Source organism: Podarcis pityusensis (genome assembly GCF_964106645.2).
Source record: "Podarcis pityusensis genome assembly, chromosome: 1".
Taxonomy (NCBI): Eukaryota; Metazoa; Chordata; class Lepidosauria; order Squamata; family Lacertidae; genus Podarcis; species Podarcis pityusensis.
Window position 1 is genome coordinate 82,310,788 of NC_138028.1, and position 20,494 is coordinate 82,331,281.

Sequence of the window (20,494 nt, forward strand, 5' to 3'; positions counted from 1 at the left end):
GGTCCCTTTACCTTTAAGTAGTTATTCTGTTTTTCTCCAAAATCAGGCTGAGGCCTCTGTCAATTTTACATTTGTGGTACCAACTGAGGCAAGATTGGTTGTCACCAGAAACAGGGTCTTTTCAGTGCTGGCACCCTAGATATGGAACTTCTGGTGAAAATTCGCTCGATCTGTTCTGTTGGCCTTTTTGCAAAAGCTTTATGCTTTGCTTTATTAATTTTGAATATAGGAGCAAATATCCAATAAATTACAGTTCCCTCCTGTCATGCCCCATAACAACACCAACTACATCCAGTTGTATTAGTAATAAGAAAATAAAACATTAATGTGCCAATTTTAAAAGTGTCATTTCACAGGTTCCCATGCATCTTGGGTGGTTTATACACATGGGTGTTTTTTGGCTGGTTGGGGGTTTTTTGCTGCAAATGAAATAAAAATGGACCACGTTTTGTAAAAGTTTTGTAGATTCTCATGTTGTCTTCTTTACTGTACTCAACTTTTCCATCAAGGTTAGGTCCCAAACATAAGCATACCAAATTTCATATAAGTATGCATTCAATGTCCTCTTGCTCTTGGTGCTTAGCAACAGCAAGACATGCTGCCATTATAAGATGCATAATTAAGTCTCTGTCCCTAAGATCTTTTGCTTCATCTGCAAATATTGAAAGTAGTGCCATTTGGGGATGTGAAGTAATCAAATGAAATGTAATTTGTTCCATTTCCTGAAATATTTTTAACCCAAAGTTTTTAATTAATAGGCTTTCCCACCACATGTTCCTTCATTCCCATAGTTTCTCCAGCATTGTGGAGAATGTATTTTGTGGAGAGTTATTCTTGTCTATTTAGCCGTGTGGAATGCAGGTACCCTCTGTAGCTTTAAGGTAGTTTCTTGCACACAAGCTTGAAAAGGATTTGTGGGCCACATTCTTCTGTACAAAACATCATCATTCTCTTCCCACAAGTGTCTTTCCCATCTAGTCTGCAAATTGGAGGATTTTGATCTTGAAAAGTTTACAATAGCTTTACAAATTAAAGAAATTAAACCTTTGCTCCTAGGGTCTGTTGTATATAAAACATTTTCAAACATGGTTAATGACTTTGTGCCTTGTTTGCAAACGTCTGTGCTACTTATGAAGTGAATGATTTGATGGAGTACCATCCAATTGTGGGAGAAGTTTTGAACCATTGGTTGTTTAGCTATTCCGTACAAAGGGGTGCCTCTTTTGTAAAAGGCTTTAAGCCAGAATAGGCCCACTGTTTCCCATTTTTAAAAAGGAATGTTGTATCTTGGTACCATTATCCACTGGATGACTTCTAAGGGGATTCAGTGCCAATGAAGACAGGCTTTCCTTTCACACCACAGCCCAATGAATGAGAACAGGTCAGAACTGGAACCCAACTCTCTTGTGTTTCCCAAGCTCTGAACTAGAGAAGCTCTTCCAGAACCTACAACCCTGCTGCCATGACTAGAATCTGACAGAGACACAAAAGCCATTGTGTAAAGCTCAACATATCTCAAGCAGATTAGTTCTTTGAATCAGTACAACTGCCCACAACCCTTCTGTTTGGACTGCTTTTCAGTTGGCACTTACCCTGAGTTTGTTATTAGACAGAGGGATGCCTTGAAGTGGGAAGCAAAACTTCAGTAGCGTCACCAGCCTGTAAGACCTGGGAAGTAATTCTTTCCCAGTCACAGTCGTTTAGGCCCAAGGTATGCAGTCAAGCCAAGTATTAAATTTTCTGAGGCAAGGCTTGTGAAGTACCATCACAGCAGGCCTACCCATCTGTGCAATAGCTCAGCTGTAGCCCCTCTGATACTGACAGGAGCGGTTGTGGAATAAAACTAGCCTAATATCTTAAGTGGGAAAAATGAGTTCCTGATCTCAATAGACCATTATTGGAAACTTTAATGGATCATTCCATATCAGCTTCAAGAACTCAAGTTCACTTCTGTAGCCTGCATGACTGATGAACATCTGTTTGGGCTAACCTAACTCTCAGATCTCCTATTCCTGGCTTGGAATATATAAGAATTTGAAGGTAGCTCATCTGTTATGATTGTATCCCTTCATACAGCCTCAAAATATGCATGCTCAGATGACATTTGCACTTAGCAATTAGCTACCAACTGTTTCCTCTCCTTGCTCCTGTGACTCATTAACTTCTGTTGAAAATAAACACTTCTGCAAATATAAAAAGACAGCTAAAATAACAGTTTCATGGGAAAGTAAATAGGAAAAATATTTTCTAAGTGCATCATCCATTGAGTTTACAAACTTCTGGCACATTATCGGTTAGTTCTGCCTTACAGCTGTGTGTATAAATAAATCCTACCCACTTCCTTGCTGTATCTGTAAAATGTCAGTGGGAAATCTGATCAGCTAGCTGAACCTGGCAAACCTTTACCATACATAGACTGACCATTACCACATGCACATGTCACGATAAGCCATGGCTTCTTGTTTATTGTGCATGATGTGCTGATGTGCACCGCCCCATCACTTCCACCTTTGGTGCAAGCAGGAGAAATAAACCAGGAATCCACAATTAAACTTGGCTTCCTGTTATATCTGAACCCAGGACTATAATTTGTTTCTCCCTAACAAGCCAAGGTCACCAGTCGGCCTTAAGCCATAGTTTGTTATTGGCTAACAGATCCTGGCTTATTTTGGAGCAACAAACCATGATCCTGGATTCAGATGTAACAGAAAACCAAACTTGATTACATCTTCCTGGTTTATTTATTCCATTTGCACCTGGTGACAACTGAAGCAGAAGCAATTAGGCACAGTAACTCGCAGTACACCAAGACTGTGGCTTATAAGAACATGTCAATGAAGCCAATTAATGAATTTTCCAAAGCTGATATATTTGACAGTTGCATTGGTTGCAATAGAATGCACAGCTTTAGCTTATGTATGACATTAGTTCCAATTTTATAAAACTGAGTTTACTCATGTGAATGTGCATTGGATTCCAGCCTTAGCTGTGTTAATCCATCTCTGCCTTGTGCTTTGTATCCACCGATTACTGGATATCCTCAAGAGGTGGCCTGCAACGTAGCCCATCAAGTCACTGTTTCTTCATCATACCCCATTTTCCTGGTGGCTGCCATTCCTATGGCCCAGCCACCATGTTTCTTGGAGGTACTGTGCACATGCACTCCACTATATAGTGATAAGCCCAGAATAGCAGAGGAGGAAGAGGAATGAGAAAACTGTGTTGGCACTGAGGCAAGAGGCCAGGGGGCAAGGCCTGGACAAGGTAATTCACCTACACTAGGGAGCAGGGCTAGTGTTAGAACCTCTAAGAAAGGAGAGTCTGAGGCAGTCCTCTCTCCCTTGTTATCCAATATCTGGTAATGTCAAGAAGTTCTTCCTAATGTTTAGTCTAAGGTTGTGTACACACTCCCATTTACTCTGCTTCCAGTGCACTCCCACTGCTGGTTTGAAAAGCAGCATACACACAGTAGCCACATTCCGTATCTATCCTGTCACTTATGGAATACTGTGTTTTGATGCATTTCCCTCCAAACCAGATTCGATCTGAACTGAGAAGAAGAATGACCTACTAGCTGCATTTTCAGCTGGAAATGTGTACACAGGCTAAAACTACTTTCCTTTATTTATTTTTTAACCCATTGGCTTGGGTTCTATCCTCTGGAGCAAGAGAAAACACATTTGCTCCATTATTTTTGTGACAGCCCTTCAAGCAACTGAAGACAGCTATCATATCACCTCTTAATTATCTCCTCTCTAGGCTATTCTCAGCCTCTTCTCCTAGGACTTTGTGTCCAGGCTCCTCACCATTTATGTCACTCTCCTCTAGACACAGATTATCATGTAACTATTAGCTGGAGCTGTTAGCCTGACATTATAGGTTATTTGAAGTGATCCAAGAAAGTAACTGTGACTTACAGAGGCAACAAATGGCACATGACAGCTTTCATTTTGCCAATGAGCAGTAACTAGCAACAGCAAACATGAAGCTACCTACAATAAGTGATGACATACTGTATAAAAATCTCTGCTTACCTTTACAAAAACCAACAAAAAAAACAAAGCATCAGAATATGGATGCACGTTTTTGCAAAGGATCGTAACAGGTTCGTCAGCAATAATTGGTAGATACATTAAACTTTCAGTTGATTAATCGGGGATCTGGATATTAAGAGAAAACTTGTTGATAAGCTGACACTCTTTGGGGTCATTAGGAAATGAGGAGAAAATATGAAAGATGGCTTTTTTCTTTTAAACAATGAATAGATGCTGCTTATTGAATTCTATGCTATTTTGCACTTCTTTCAATACTGATGAAAGCTCAGGACATGGAAGACCAGGGTTCAAATCCTTGCTCAGGCATTAAGCTCACTGGGGGATGTTGGACCAGTCACTGTATTTCTGCCCAACTTACATTGCAGGGTTGTTGTAAGGATCAAATACAAGGAGAGCCCTGCACACCACATTGAAAAGACATGTGTTTTGAGGTTTTGTAATAGAGACAGCCATTTAAATTTAATCATTTCCTAATACAGGGAAGGAATAGAAAGAAAAGATGGTGGAGAAGAGAATGCACACACATGGACAGATAGCCAGTACCAGTATAAAGTTATCCACAATTTAAACAACCTATTTCCCCCTTGGATCTGGCACCAGTCAAAAATAGCTTTGGACTTACAAGAAGGATTGGAAACTTGTGGTCATCCAGGTGTTGCTGAACTGCAATTCCCATTATCTTCCTTGACCACTAGTCATGAAACATCTGGAGGGCCACAGGCTCTCCATTCCTGGACTAGAATAAGTATATTAGTTGACAATAGGACTAGGGGGGTTGCTGGGAGGTCCTTTTGGAGCCACAGCCTCTTCTGTTACACTTTATATTATTGTGATGCTCTAGAATAAGGGTTGACAGTTTAAAGTAAGAGGTAACTGGCTAATCTAGTGCAAACCTCAAATTACCATAGAGCAGAGGTCTTGCTCTCTCCTGGTGCATCTAACACCTGAACAGACAAAGAGGTAACATGGAGCTGGAAATTTTCCACCCACCCACCATTTTATCCATAATGAAACTGGCAGGCTCAGAATAGTGGAAAGCTAAAGACAATGGCTGAGATCATCTACTTCTTTATATTTGTGTCCCTGCTGATCCAGCACTCCCTATATCACATCTGGAGTCCATTTCCTCTTTAATGCTTTAAGACCTTCGATGCTGATTAAGCCTATTTGCTGTTGTGTTACGTACGTAAATATAAAGCATGAAAGACTGTTGAATCAGAAGTAACCTGCTGCTCTGAAATGCCTTAAAACAAAAATACTCAAAATTAGAACTGGAGTTAGGTTGGTTTGAGTTCCAAATGTTGAAAATATACCTCATGCTGCACTCTCCTTATCCCGGGTACGTTGATGTAAACTCATATTTGTCATGTATAAAAATGGCTGACATAAGCAGCAGTTATTGCCTATGCCCATATACAGCAAACGCATATTAATTTATCTAGTGAAAACAGCTGCTTACACCATAAGGCATGGGTAGTACTAACATGCACAGCCACTTCAAGCATCTCAATATTTGCTCTGGAATGTGGAACATAAGACCCAGCCATCTGGACCCACAACTCTAATATCTCTCTATCCCAGGGGTGGAGGAATTATTTCAGCCCAAGAGCTACATTCTCTAGGGGCAAACTTGGGAGGGAGGCACATGCCGGTGGTGGGCAGGGCAACAGAAATGATCCTTACCTTTGTACAATAGGCTACTGTCCAGCCACACACAAGTTAGAGGGTCCTACATGTACCCCTCTCCATCCAGGCCAACAAGAGGCATTACTAGAGAGCCAGTGTAGTGTAGTGGTTGGAGTGGTTAAGAGTGGTAGTCTCGTAATCTGGTGAACCAGGTTCGATTCCCCGCTCCTCCACATGCAGCTGCTGGGTGACCTTGGGCTAGTCACACTTCTCTGAAGTCTCTCAGCCTCACTCACCTCACAGAGTGTTTGTTGTGGGGGAGGAATGGAAAGGAGAATGTTAGCCGCTTTGAGACTCCTTAGGGTAGTGATAAAGCGGGATATCAAATCCAAACTCTTCTTCTACTACAGTCAAGGACACATTCCATGGGGTCCAAAGAATTGGAGGAAGTATGAAGCAGCAGTGCCAATGAGGGTGTGGCCTAGGGAGGAGAGACAGCCTCTGAGAGTCCCAAGGGCCAGAGAGAGAGGCCTGGAGGGCCACACTGGGTCCCTGGGCCTGACGTTCCCCACTTCTGCCTGGTGCTTGAAAATGATACATTTTGTTCTTCAGAGATTCTGGGGAAATTGCTTCAAATATATGCTTAATATTTCTCCTTGATTCATTGCACGTTGTATGCAGACAGCTTTAACTGTTTTGTCTTCTATTAGTACAAAGCCAGGCCCTTCCACTTCAGGCCTCTCTGATCTGTGGCCCAGATTGCTTTGGGTTATCTGCTGGAAGCCTCAGTGCCATGTGGAACCATTTTAAGTGCTGGCGTAAGGCTGAATCATGACACACTTCATATCTGCTCTACCACCCTCTGAATTGTGTCTTTTAGCCAAGTTAATTCAAAAACAATGTGTGAAGCTGTTCAAAACCACACATTTCCTAATGTGAAATATGACACACCTTTTCTTACAAAAGGCTGAAATATAATCTGGAAGTTCTTTCTTCCATTTCCCTGCCCGCTGATTTATTGAGTGCTGATGTGATCCACTGGCCAAAGGCTAAGTTATGCGGTGTGTTAGGAAATGCTACGTTTGACTCGCAACTCAACCACAAACAGTCAGCAAAGTTGGAGCTATCTGAGACCTTTAGTTGTTACTTTATGAGCAACTGTGTGCATATGGATTTGGGTTATGAAGGAATCCAAACACCTAAATCTCTTTCCTTGAAATGGTGTGTCCATATTTGCTTCCCTGTGCACAACATGCTTATTATGCCACTTGTTCACAAATGTGGTAGCAGCAAAAGCAAAAGGCCATCTAGAAGCAGTATGGATAGAGGGCAGGACTAGTGACAACCATTCATTTCCCTACTTAAATTTCCACTGGAGTTACAATTAGTTGGCTCTGACTATCAGTGGCTCCGGCTCCCTGCCTTCCACCCTAACAAATCCCAATGGGTGCCACAGAAATTCAGCCACCACTGAATTTATACATGCTTTTCTCTGTGGAGAAATTATCTGTGACAAAAATCAGTCAAAACATGCCCATGTGCATTTTGGCCTAGTACTCCCACAAGCCTGTTGTCATTGTTTTCAACAGCAGCAGCTCAATATATTGGTGGGGAAGGTAGGCATTCTTGCTGCTGGTGAGGGATAACCATGTTTTTCAGTTCATCACAATTTTGTGAGGGGACTGAAAATTGGCTTGTTGGGAGAGGCAGAGAGAGCACACACAACACCTCACAAGAATTAACACCAGCAGGTTCACAAAACGGTATGGTGTTGCTGAGGGAGGGTAATATAGAGTGTTTGTTTCCATTAATGCAAAATGGCAACCTGATTAGAGAAGTACTTCTGGTCCCGTCAGTGAAGGACTTTGGGGCATATGTCCAGCGCTCTGCTCAGGAGAATGAGCAGGTGGATCCCCACACATAGTGTGTGTGTGGGGGGGAGGTGTTTTGCTACATTTTGAAATAAGCGATATTTAGCTGCGGTACACATACAGTTTTCCATTTCCCACAAGAGGTAGTCAGATCCAGGTTCAGCCACAATCTCCTTCCTCATGAATAGAGTATTGGAGGTGTTCTTGCGACATCTGTTTGCAAATATGCACACTGAGCATGGTGGGAGCAGGCAAGCACCAAGACGCCATAAAACAACAGCACCAGAATCAACTTCCTGTTGCACTTCCTGTTCCTCTCCCAATAAAGGCCATCCCATTAGAGGGTGACCAAAGGCCATTTCATGCTCAAAACCGGACTTGAACCCATTGGAACGGGTTTAGATAATCATCGGCATGACTTGGAGTTGTGTGAAAGGCCCCTAACCCAGGTCTTGAGCCCCAATATATAGAAATTTGTATGTGACTTTAAAACAACTTAAAGGAAGAGAATTCTCCAGCGCAGTTTTTTCCCCTCATTTGAGGCATAAATGCCACACACTCTGCCTTCCTGTGTCCCAGAATATGAACAACCTAATTCGGGATAGGAATTCTGGCTGCTTATCTAGCTGTAAAAAGTGTCCTGCTTTTTTGAAACACAGCTTCCAGCATGGCTGCAGGCCTAAGAACAGGAGTTGTACTGTCCCAGCAGAAAGAAGAAAATCCCAGCGGGAGCCCAGGGGTCTAGCCTGAAGGCAGCCAAAGATAGAATAAAAATGTCAAACTGTTAAAGAGCATTAAGTATTAAAAATTGGCTAGAGTTTCTCAGAGAGATTATTATGAACATTTGGTCTAGCTAAATAAAATGATAAATAGTTCCTGATTCAGCAGAATACATAAATTTAAATAGAACTAGTCCCACTAATCCCACAGGATGCTTCCCAGATTAAAATTACATAATGTAGACAAGAATTTTGCTCAGTGGAGTCATAAATTGCCTGGCTTTAAGAGACAGTGGACTTAGAAATAAGACCCCTTATAAAATATGGTAAACTTCCCAGACCAGGAGGAGGCAAACTGTTTTGACTAGGAGCTGGGGAATGGGGCACAATTACCGGGTATGTTTTAAGCTTGCTTGATAGGCTGCAATATTATAATGTGCGCACACAGACTGTTCTCATATAGTAACCCATATATAGTGTTACAAGTGTGTCCATACTCTCTTAGAAAGCATGTTTAGGGTACACAGTAATGTCTGTCTGCCATTTTAGCATTAGTACTAGTAGACGTAGTTGTAGTAGTAGCAGTATACCACCCTTCATCCACAGATCACAGAGTGGTTCAAAACATAAAAATGCAACACGAGAACACAAAATACAAAACAAAACCAATAACCCCCTTCCACAAACACCTTTAAAAGGCCATAGACTCAACCAAAGGTCTGGTTACAGAAAAATGTCTGTTTTATTAGAATACAGAACACCCACATTGGCTGCCATCTTGAATTTGGATAAATTAACCCCACTATTAATCACCTAGGCCCTCCAGATGCTGCCCAGACCCCTTCACGCTCCCCCAGACCACCCCTCCAGGTATCACTTCTTGTTCCACATTTTATGTGAGACAAAGGTGGAGGGTTGGTATAACTGCTACAAAGTTGGGGGGGGGGGGCTTGTAGTGATCTATGGCGAGGGGAATCTAAAGACAGGGGAAGGGCAGGGAAGTGGGGTAGACTTCTGTAAACTCTGGCCATACTAGCATATGGTGCCTGCCATATTATCCCCAAGGGAATGCAGCCCTCAGTAGAAAATAGAAATAATAGAAAATAGAAATAATAAACCCTATAGAAATAATAAGATATACCACCTGTGTGTATGAGGAATATTCTGTAAAGTTTATCACATACTCCTTCCTTCTATCTGGCAACAGTTTTTAAGGAATGTTTTGTGTGAAATTTAAGCCCATCATCCTATTCAAGATCCGCCACCCACAGTCACAATAATCCTTTGTGATGGAAAGCTTTAGATTAATAGACAAGACTTTGCTTTCTGCTGCTAGCCACTGTTAAATGGTGTTGTACCAGGGTAACATGAAAGAAAGAGAGATATTCCAACTGGTAAGCTTCAGCTGTGAATTCCAGAAATAGGTTCCTTAAAAGGCTGGCTCTGTAAATGTAATGGCAGGTGGCTTGCTCAGCGGATGACTAGCCCTTACTTGCAACCGATTCTGCTACTCAGGGCCAGTTATAGATATACAACACTTGGAGAGTTGTTAAAAAATGAGGAGTCGGGGTCTAGTCTGGGGAGGAGTCCAAGGAAGGAGAAGCTCATACCCAATTAAGGTAGGGAACCAAACAAAGTCAATAACTCTGTAATCGCAGTGCAGGGGTTAGTCAGACCCACCCCAATAACATCTGGGACATTAGTGTATTTTGTGCTAATGTCACAAATCTACAAATAATGGAAGCTGGCTTCCAGAGCACCATTCAAGTACAACTATCAGATTATTGAGAATCCCAGCTGTCCTTTCTAAACAGCAAATATCTAGCTCTCATTACAAAGACAAGCATAAAGACTTGAAGGCAGCATTTACCTCTGAGGGGTCTGGGAGCTTCCCCCCTCCAACAGATACACAGCGTGCCCTCTTTCCTGGAATATATTCTACAAACCTTGGGGTTCACCATGGGCATAACTAATGCATCCCTCTGGTGCGGTGCTATTTTGGCTACTTAAGGATTCACCTCTGGAGAATGAGTTTGCTATTAGCACGTGTGTGTGTGTGTGTGTGTGAGAGAGAGAGAGAGAGAGAGAGACCTGCATAGATAAAGTAATTAAGCAATATGTTTTGTCAACTTGCACCATTCAATCTTCCTCACTGGAGGATTATTGTCACTTTAATCTCACAGTATTCCAGTGTCACTGCCTGACGCTAAAATCCTTCTGCTGAAACATTTAAAAAACCCACCCAAAATAACAAAAGAACTCCATACACACAAGCTTAACAAAACACCTAACAATTCATCAGACAGCTTCTTTGTGAGGAAAAAAATGTGTGGAATGTTTCTTAAAGGGCAGGTGGAATCGATCCAAGTAGTTCTATAGCATAAATTATCCTAAATCCCCCCCCTTCTTCAAGGAATGTGTTATGTGCAAGCTTTTAAATGCTTCAGGGATATAATGTCAGTTCCACTCCATGCTGTAGCTGACAGCCTCCTTGCTGCTCTTCTGAATAAGCAGAATTTGAGAAAGTAAATACTTGCTGTGTTTGCACCTATGGATTCTTGTGACTGAGAAGGCAAGCACTTTCTTGCAAGCAGCAGTAGTGCCAAGATGTGTCAGAAGGTACAGCACACAAGCACTTTCTTCAATTTTTCTACACAATAGCTGTGCTGAGATGCTCAAAGTTTCCAGTAAAAAGAGGATAACCAGGGCCAGCCAGCCCTATCATATGGCAGGGTGAAGACTTCCACCTCAGGTAACACCATGAGGTGGTAGAATATGAAGGCAGGAACTGGTGTCTAAATATTGCCACAACACTTTTTAAAGCACTGCCTGCACTGGGCGGGGTCTGCTCTTTGGGATCTGCTTCAGTCTGCAAAATGTCTTGAGCCAGCACTGAGTGACAGCAGGAGGGACACTATAGATTTTGCTATTTAGAACATCCTTTTTAGCAGATTCACTGTCATAAATGGATACACTCTTTGTTCTTACTCTGTTTCGCTCAATATGACAATTCCCTCCTACTAAACATACCAGCTTGATCCAAATACATTTACTTTGGAGCAAATGGAACTGCAACCCCAACGTTATGGAAAGTTCCACAAAGAACCCTTAACAGTAGCATCAGTAGTACTAAGTTTCATGCAGCTTTGCCATTTCCTGATACTTTGAGAAAACATGAGCAGATAAAAAGCAGGTATTTCAATACATCTTAAAATGATTTACTATTATTAAGAATGAAAATGTAATATTAATGCATCCTCATTATTAATATAGTGGCACTGACATACATGACATTGTAATGACATTTTTTTAAAGCCATGCCCCTGCAAAGTCTGAAAAGTTTGCTTTCTAATTTTGGCATTTGGACGAGAACGAAAGAAAGGGGAGAAAAGGGAGAGGCAAGGTTGACAATAAAAAGGGGAGGCTTATGAGCAGTGGTAGGAGGTAATGAAATATAGAAATAACTCTTCTTCCATTTTAAATCTATAGCATTAAAAGATGGGGTTACCCTTGGCTCAAAAAGGGAAAACAATACTAAAACACTGAAATTTATTTATCTGTTTATAGCCTTTTCTGTCCTTTTATTCAGTGGCCTGAAAGAACCTATACAGATCTTTCCTGTGGAACTTCAGTTATTTGATTGCTTGTCGTTTTTCCCAGTGAACCAAATGAAGCCCATTCTTGGAACTAGTCAGTGAATTTTCAAGCGTGGCCCAGGCAGGGGATTCCCGTTATTGAGCTCTCCAGAGACATGCCTCTGACTTTCTGCCCCAGTGATTTCATCCAAACAGGAAGGCCAGCCTGCCTGTCCCTCTGCAGGAGGTAGTCAAATCTTGCATTCCTCTCAGGGGGAAATGTTGCTGGGAGGAGCAGGCTGCTCTCTTCAGAGCTAGTCGCAACTGGTGTCCTGGTTGTCTCCTCCTCAAACTGCACAGGATGTTCTCAAACTGCACTCTAAGGAGCCGATAAACCACCAAAGAACCCTCTGGGTTCTCTTAAGGTGGCACTGCCACCTATTGACCGAAGAAAGTAATATTTTAAAGCCCTGAAATTAAGAGTAAAGTGGTACCTCGGGTTAAGTACTTAATTCGTTCCGGAGGTCCGTTCTTAACCTGAAACTGTTCTTAACCTGAAGCACCACTTTAGCTAATGGGGCCTCCTGCTGCCACCGCGCCGCTGGAGCATGATTTCTGTTCTTATCCTGAAGCAAAGTTCTTAACCTGAAGCACTATTTCTGGGTTAGCAGAGTGTGTAACCTGAAGCATATGTAACCTGAAGCATATGTAACCCGAGGTACCACTGTATATACTGTATCTGTAAACTATCACAGAGAGGCATATGCTCTCCTAGTTAATGGCACTTCACAAGAAAAAGCTTCCTCATGGATATAAATTCTAAGCAGAGATGGTTAAATCAATCTTATGTGAAGCACCCCTCAAGTTGCTGGAGGCAAGGCTTCTGAGTCCTCTTCAATGGAGGGTGAGAGCTGTGTATTTTACAACTCAGCCTCCTCCCGTCATAGTCTTGGCTCCCCTAGTAACCTCTCAACAAAGCATCTTTTGGGACCCCTGGTCCTACAAACTGTCTGCTGACCCTCAATGACAACTCTTCTGGGCAGCTGTGCATGATCACCTCACAAATCCAGAGGGGTAAGAAGGACCAGGGGGGAAGATGTCCCATGCCTTGAAGACCCAGGAGCTCAGTGAATTACACAGCCTGTGACCTAGACAAAATTCAGATTTAACCCGGTACAAAATGAAACCGGTGTTTAAATATTCCTGTGTATGATAGCGAGTCACAAAACGGTTTGATCCTGAAGTACACATAGTTCAAGAAATTCTTGTTCAATCCACATGGACGACCTAAACTCAACTTCCACGTTAAATGGACATGGCTGAAAGGGTATGGAGATTATTTGCTTGAATATCAAACAAATTCTCATATGCATGAGGTGGGGAAAACATGTTGTGAAGGCAAGTACTAGAAAAAAGCGTAAAAATTGTAAGAGGGCATCCTTCAGCCAAGGATCCTGGGTACCATAAACAAGGTAGGGATCAGCATTTGTTCACAGTTCTGAGCCATTATATGGACACCTAAGATCCTTGCCAAATCCTTGTTTAACTTGACCTGTCAACAAAGTGCTACTGAATGGAGCTGAGCTACCGTCCAGTGGCAACATCTCTTTTGACTGCCTACTGCTGTGCTCTGTCTTCAACACATTCACAAATACCTGCACTGAGTTCCCAGTGTGTCTGTTTATTCAAGGTCTATTCATAAACAAGTCTGGCAGCAGCTGTTAGCAGAAGTGGCTAGGCAATTCGTTCCCCGACCACTAACGATGAAATGCAATTGCACCAGGAGCAGGAGGACAAGCCAATTTCTGTGTGCCGAACAAGAGTGGACAGACTTGCATTTTGAAAATACTCCGGTGACTTAGGAAAGGGATTAGAACCACCTGCATCCAAGTCCCTTGGCAAACATAGAAAAGGGGAGCAGAGTTTGGTAGCCAAGGTCAGCGTCTGCCCACCACATGAGTCCGCCTGCGGTATGCCCCTGGCACCAGCAATTCCAATGTTAATTCGGTGAAGATGGCTGTGAGACCCCATACACGGTGAGGACCGTGCAGGAAGACAGGAAGTGTGTAGCTGTAGGTACCCTTGTGGCAGAAGTTAGTGTAGCCCTGGTTCTCTTCTTGCAGCAAGTGGCGAAAAGACAGTGTGAAAACGGCCTCAACCTGCAAATCAGAGGAAAAAAAGGTGGAGGACGGGCACCACAGATCTCCCAGTTTAGCTACAGAGCCAATGGTTCCTTTTCCAACTCCCAGCTGCCCAGGAAATCACCACAATCCACTCCCTCATTCCCAGCAAGCCTTCCATCCAGAGGCTTTGGGCCTAGCAAGACGTAACAGCAGGGGTAGCTCATAGGCCATATGCAGCCCGTTTTCTGTGCCCCTCAAAGCCGCCCCCCTCTCAAAATGGCAGCTCCTTTTTTCCAATTTATTATTTTTGTAATTTTTATTTTTGTAATATTGCCAATTTATTATTTTTATGAGGTTTACCCACACCTGTGTTGTCCAGCTATCCTGTTACCAGTTTCACATTATCCAGTGTTGTTTCTAGGAAGAAGTCCCCACAAATCAGATTGCTTATAAGTAAAATGGCTATGCTAATAAAAAATGCTGTGTGTTTATTTCTGGATTCGCAGAGCTCCTGGAGCAGCACCAGTCACTACTCTGCTGCTTCAGGAGCAGTCAGGTTTCCCTGCTACTGCCACTACCACATGCTACTGTTATGCTTCGGTTGATGAGAAAAACTACGATCTTTCACAGTTTCTTTCAGGAGCAGCCAAAGGCATTGAAACTGTTAGAGCAGCAGAGGAGCGAGTCGGGAAGTGATGGTGGCTGTGGGGACAGCAGCTTTCACGGCTGAGAGCAAGTGGCAGTAGGGAGGAGGAATTAACAAGAAAGAACAAACTTGTGAGCATCCCAAACTGTTTCAGTTGCTGCAACTTGGATAGTAACTCAGGAGGGGAACTCAGGAGTAGAGGGGGAAAGTGGGGTGGTAATTGATATGAGAAAGAAATGGAAGACTAGACAGACAGACAGACACACATATATACAGTATATGTATCTTGGGGAGGAATTAAATAAGGGCAGGGATGAAAGGCACCTTCCACCAAACGCAATGCAATTAATTTTGGGAGAAAGAGGAGGAAATTGTATTACAAGACCATAAATTAGTTATTGCCCATGGAAGACAATGGAAGTAGTGTGGGGTAGAGGTGAGTGTGGGTTTTTACTGTTTCTTAATGAATTAGGGGGAAAATGAAGTCCCAGATTCTTAATTACAGGGTAAGGATTCTGGGATTTTGTCAATGCCCATTTTCCTGCTTACATCACAGCCACTTTGCTATGTGGCCCCTGAGGACATTTTCAACCCCTAAAAGGGCAATCCACCCCTTCTGCGCTTTCCCCAAGCATCTCCCTGGCAACACATCCCGTAAAAAGAACATGCAAGGAGGTGTCCTTGTGCTGCTTTTGCTCTTTCATTCACCTCTTGGGGATTAGGCTTCAGAGTCAGGCGCTCCAGAGGACCCAAGTTGGCTAGCACAGGCATAACCATCATTTTTGTCTGAAAGGAAACCAGAGTTTAAACCCAATGAATTCCAGACATCCCCGTTGCTTTTTTGCTGCAAGGCATGCTCCAAAGTGATAAATACTCATGCAAGCCAGATGCCTTCCCTTGCCAAACACCTTTCTGCCCCTCAGGTGAACATCCTGACCCACAGCAATACTCTCATCTGACACATCATTCCATGATCATAGCTTCTCCAGGTAAACAACCCCCCCCCCCAGCATTCTGAATATTAGTCCCAGCTCCTTAACAAAAAACCTTCCAGTGTAAGTTTATCCTTGGAGATTCTAGAACCCCCAAACAGAGACATTACCTTATCAGGCATAGGCATCATGATTCCCCAGACGCAGTCCTCCTCTACCCGCAGGCCCAACTCTTCCTGAGTCTCCCTGAGTGCTGTGGCAATAGGATCCCGGTCAGAGCTGTCACGCTTACCACCTGGGAAACTGCAAGAGCAAAACAGAATCCTTTTATAAAGGGAAATTCAGGACCAGAACCAAGGTTGTGCCAGCAGCCTTGAGGGGAAATAGCTACGCTGTGGCAACTGCCAGGACCTCAGGAGGGTTCTGAGGTCCAGGAAAGAGCAAACGAAAAGGATGGTGGGAATTTTACTTTAAAAAGAGAGAGTATGGGGCTACCAAATACCTGACAGATCCTTTGTGCACACCAGTCAAGGTGCTGGACCTCAGCGTGTACAGGATGGCTGGGTCCCCAGCCACAGAGCACAGGGGCACCAAAACAGCTGCTGGCGCAGCTTCTTGTCTGTATTGGTTGGTAGACGCCTCAAGCTGCCCTCGGCAACGCTGCTCGTTTTCCCAGGATAAGTATCTACGAACTGGGCCCATGCTGGCTATGGACGCATGAGGCCTGCTGTGGCAGAAGTGGCGAAGCGTTGGAAGCATAATGCCCTGCAGGGAGGAAAGAGGAGGAGCTGACTTGGAAACAAGCAGCCGGCACTGAAGAAGGAAGGGGACCGTCCTGCCTCAATCCTGAACTTCACAGCACCCAGGGAGGTTGGTTATTTTATATTCACATGGGTCCTCCCACACCATCAACTCGCCCCATCCTACTTTGTCCAGTAATGATTTTACTGTTAGGCTGTGATCCACAAGGGTCTGCTAAAGTACAAGGGGAAAGGGCAGGAGGGTGGAGGGAAATTAGTAAAATGTATTACTCAGAAAACAAGCACTGTCCTTAGACGTGGAAGCCATGGGTCTTCCTGTCAAATCTGTGCCAAGGCCAACTGCAATCATTTCAAAATCCAAGGTTGCAAAACAATAACAAAAAACCAATCTCTCCCACTTCAGCACAGATTTTTTATAGGTTTTTCAAGCAGCTACCCACAAATATAAGTAATATTGCAGCACCACCCTGGACGGCCACATATATTCACCTAATGATTAGGCTAGCCTTGCCTTAGGCAGTATTGACTGTGCCCAAAATCATTCAGATCTAGCAAAAATGATTACTGCAGATGATCTGTTATGACAAAAGATCTGTAGTCAAGGAGTCAAGAACAGGACAGAAATTTCTCTGAAGTGAAATGTCTCTGAATGAGGCATTCAATAGGGATCATTCTTGCAAAAAATGAAATAAAAATATATTTCCTGAGGTAGAACTAGATATTAGCACTGAATCTTTTTCACTCTGGAAAAAAACCTTCTCCCATATGCTAGAATTGAAATCAAGTGGCAAAGTCATTAGGTTTGCCTAGGTCTCCTATACTTTTAACAAGTGAATGGCATGCAGAAATTTAGCAGGAAAGCTGCAGCTTTCAATAAGTCCTGCTCATCATGTCCAGGACAAGGTGGCAACTATGCCAAGCTGCTGTTTGAAATAATTTAGCACCAGGCACTCTTTCTTTTTAGAAACTCCTGATCCACTTGGAATTTGAAGACAACCCTGAAATGCCAGCTGCTCAGATGCTGGGTGCAGGACTGGAACCAGAACTCAGCACAACTGGGCAGCTGTCAAGGCCCAGCATACACCAGGACAGCCTTTGCCAACCTTGTGCCCTTAGAATATTGTTGGACTACAACTCCCATCAGCCTCAGCCAGCACATTTTTGGATCACAACCCTCATAGTGGGAACTGTAGTCCAACATTTGGAGGGCATCAGAATGGCCAAGGCTGACTCTGGAGGTCCTACTAATGCTAACCAGCTGTTGCTCAGGTTTAGCACACTCTGCACGTTGCACAGAAACATCTCCTCCTACCCAGGTGCTGCTCACTTGCCTGTGAACGTGAAAAGGTGAGTGGCAGCTGAAAGGAACAGTCACTGCTGTTTCCCATTAGTCACCTGGCTTCTCCCTCTGGGAAGTATGGCAATAGGGAATGGGTCTGCAGTGCTGCATGGGCAAACAAAATGAGGAGGCTCCTTTCTCTGCACTGTCACCTTTGCTATCTAGGTGGCCCCACTGGGGCTTGCCAACACTGCCATGCAAGGGGGTGAAAGGCAAGAGCTCTTACTCTCCCTCTCTCCCCAAGAGGCAATATGGGCAAGACTGGGCACTACAGCACAGCCTAGAGAAGCACGAACATCTCTCTCTGCCAACTCACTCACCCTCTTTCTCAGGCAATGCAGCAGGACCCCACAGCATATGGTAGGAGCAACACCCAGCGAGCAAGTAGAAGTGGGCAGGGCAGCTGCAGGCAACTCATCCTCTGTGTTAAGCAGGTAGGGCCTCCCAGAGGGGAAACGCAAATACAGTAGGTGGTGACAGCAGCCTTGCACTGGAGGGGGGCAACTGAATGGAAGCAGCCTTACTAAGTGAGAGTGGCCTCCAGCTGCTGATCTGAGGTGTCAAATGGCAGCAAGATAGTAGTTACTTGATTTAGTATCGCATTTTTACTGCAAGGGCAGGAGGTACTTGTGAGATTTTCTGCCTCAGGTGCCAACTTGACTTGCCTGGCTTTAGGTGGAGTGGGCAGTGTTGTCGCTCAATCTTTTAGGCAGCAAAATGTCTTGGGAGATCCCCTTGGAAGGTGCTTTTTGCCTGCTTGTGACATCTCTCTGGGAGTCGAAGCAGGAAGGGTTGGGGTCACTGGGCCCAATCCCCAGGGCCATACTGCCTAGATGAGGACCCTCACCAAAGGCATGCTGCCAACACCAACATCCCCCCGCCCCACCGCTCCTCTGAAGGCAAAGCCTATGGGGGAAGAGAGATGAAGACTCCTATTACTGTACTGCAGAGTCGGAAGGGACCCCAAGGGTCACGTAGTCCAATGAAGGAATCCCAACTACATCATACATGACCGATGGCCATTCAAGCTCTGCTTAGAGGCTGAGCACTTCTGCTCCACTGCCGCCTCATGCGATGCGTTTACAGTGGTACCTCGGGTTAAGTACTTAATTCGTTCTGGAGGTCTGTTCTTAACCTGAAACTGTTCTTAACCTGAAGCACCACTTTAGCTAATGGGGCCTCCTGCTGCTGCCACGCCGCTGGAGCACGATTTCTGTTCTCATCCTGAAGCAAAGTTCTTAACCTGAAGCACTATTTCTGGGTTAGCGGAATCTGTAACCTGAAGCGTATGTAAGCCGAGGTAGCACTGTATTTTGGAAATACTAAAACCGCAGGGAAATGCACTGGGAGAGGCGCGTTGGGCAGGTCGGGATTTGTTCGCGCCTGGTCTGGGAGGAAAAGGTCGGCTTTTAAGCCCTCGGCGGACCGCCTGCTTTGCTCTCAGCAGGGCGAAGCCTGCAGCCCCGCTTCTCCCCCTGCCCCCAAACGACCCCGCGCCTGGAAGAGCCCCGGGGAGGAACTTCCCGCCGCTCCCCATCTGCCCGTCCCCTCAACCAACATGGCGGCGCTCGGAAACGCTCCTCTCCGCGAGCGAGGAAGGGGGCGCACTTCCGCCAGGCAACAGCATGGAGGTCACCTTTCCCCGCGCCGACGAGCGTTCTTCGGTGAAAAGACGCGCTTCTTCCCTGCCGAAAATTCCGGCCGACGAGGGTGGACGGAGGCGCCCGCATCAGCCAATGGAAGCGGAGGGCCGCGGAAGCCACGCCCACGGCTGAGAGGCCGGCGGCCGCGACGACTCCCCGCCCACACTCGTCCTCGGGAGGGAGGGGAGCGGGGGAAGCGCGGTCTTATATAACGACGGATAAAAGGAATTATTACATGGGCGGCGGCACGCACGCCTCGCCTCGCCTCTCTCCCTCCCTTCGTTTTTCGGTCCCGAGGAAGAAGCAAGCGTTGCCTCCGAAAGATTCCCGATCCTATTCCTTAAGCGATTTAGGATGCAAGCCCGAAAACTTGGCAAAAACCCAGACTTGGAACATTAGTCTGTGCTTGGAGACTTGTGAGGCCCGGACGGCTGACAAACACAGCCTGGCCAGACCTCTCATCCTTGGTTCAGCTTCCATTTTCAGTGAAGCATAAATTTATTTATTGAATTTATCTCTCACGCTTCCTCCTGTAGGCGAGAGAGGAAAGCACCAAATCTTGATAAGATTGTATCAAGATCAAAACTTTTTTGTGTTTTACTATACTTGAAAATATGTCTATATCCTTAAAAGCAGAATTATGATAAAAATGTGAAGTGAACTGTTGAGCACAGATCGATTTATTACATTGTAACTCACAATAGATTCTATTGATTCTACCTTTTCAATTTTTTTGCTGTTAAAAATGAAAACTGACAGCATCCCACACATTAAAAACTTTGAAACCTGCTTAATTTGAGCAGCTGAAACTACAGCCAGCGCAGTGGAGTGAATCATGCTAGGTGAGCCAGGGAGAAATGGATCTAAATTCCCATTTTACAATAAGCTTACCTGGGGAAAATTGGACAACTCTCCCTCTAACCTACCTTACAGGGCTGCTGTAAGGATGAGAAAAGGATGGCCACATACACTGCTACACACACTTTGGCAAAATACAAAAAATAAAGTTATGACTTAGAACTGTGCTAGGCCATATTGAAAATTGCAAATAGTGCCACCCCAAGGATTATCTTTACACATTTTCTTTGCATAGCCCGTGTTTTCTCATCTCAGGATTGTGGGTCCTGGCTTTTTGCTGCTACCCCCCTTCTTCTACTGAAATGAAACCAAATGAAGTCACCTATACTCTTCCCACTTCAATAGC

General features: G+C 44.4%; 1 protein-coding gene across 5 annotated transcripts; it reads right to left on the reverse strand.

The window, feature by feature from the left end:
* Window positions 1-13,507: 13,507 nt before the first annotated feature.
* Window positions 13,508-19,439, reverse strand: NUDT8 (nudix hydrolase 8). 5 transcript variants are annotated; one of them, XM_081021823.1, is made up of 5 exons: window positions 19,284-19,439; window positions 16,050-16,312; window positions 15,718-15,850; window positions 15,324-15,401; window positions 13,508-14,005 (listed from the first exon to the last, which is right to left on the reverse strand). In XM_081021823.1, exons 2-5 carry the CDS (start codon window positions 16,304-16,306, stop codon window positions 13,784-13,786), a joined length of 690 nt encoding a protein of 229 aa, XP_080877949.1. In that variant the 5' UTR covers window positions 16,307-16,312; window positions 19,284-19,439; the 3' UTR covers window positions 13,508-13,783. The 5 variants fall into 5 exon arrangements, with proteins under 5 accessions (XP_080877949.1, XP_080877948.1, XP_080877951.1 ...); XM_081021822.1 differs by having other exon boundaries at window positions 19,206-19,411; XM_081021825.1 differs by lacking the exon at window positions 19,284-19,439 and adding an exon at window positions 17,968-18,223.
* Between the last annotated feature and the right edge of the window lie 1,055 nt (window positions 19,440-20,494).

Bases quoted from the DNA above. Each gene is read 5' to 3' on its own strand.
- NUDT8 (XM_081021822.1), bottom strand. From the start codon at position 19,274: ATGCTGTTGCCTGGCGGAAGTGCGCCCCCTTCCTCGCTCGCGGAGAGG. The intron at 15,851-16,049 runs GTATTTGGTAGC...TTGCTCTTGCAG, and splicing joins GTGCACAAAGGATCTGTCAG to TTTCCCAGGTGGTAAGCGTG. The intron at 15,402-15,717 runs GTAATGTCTCTG...GTTTCCTTTCAG, and splicing joins TGATGCCTATGCCTGATAAG to ACAAAAATGATGGTTATGCC.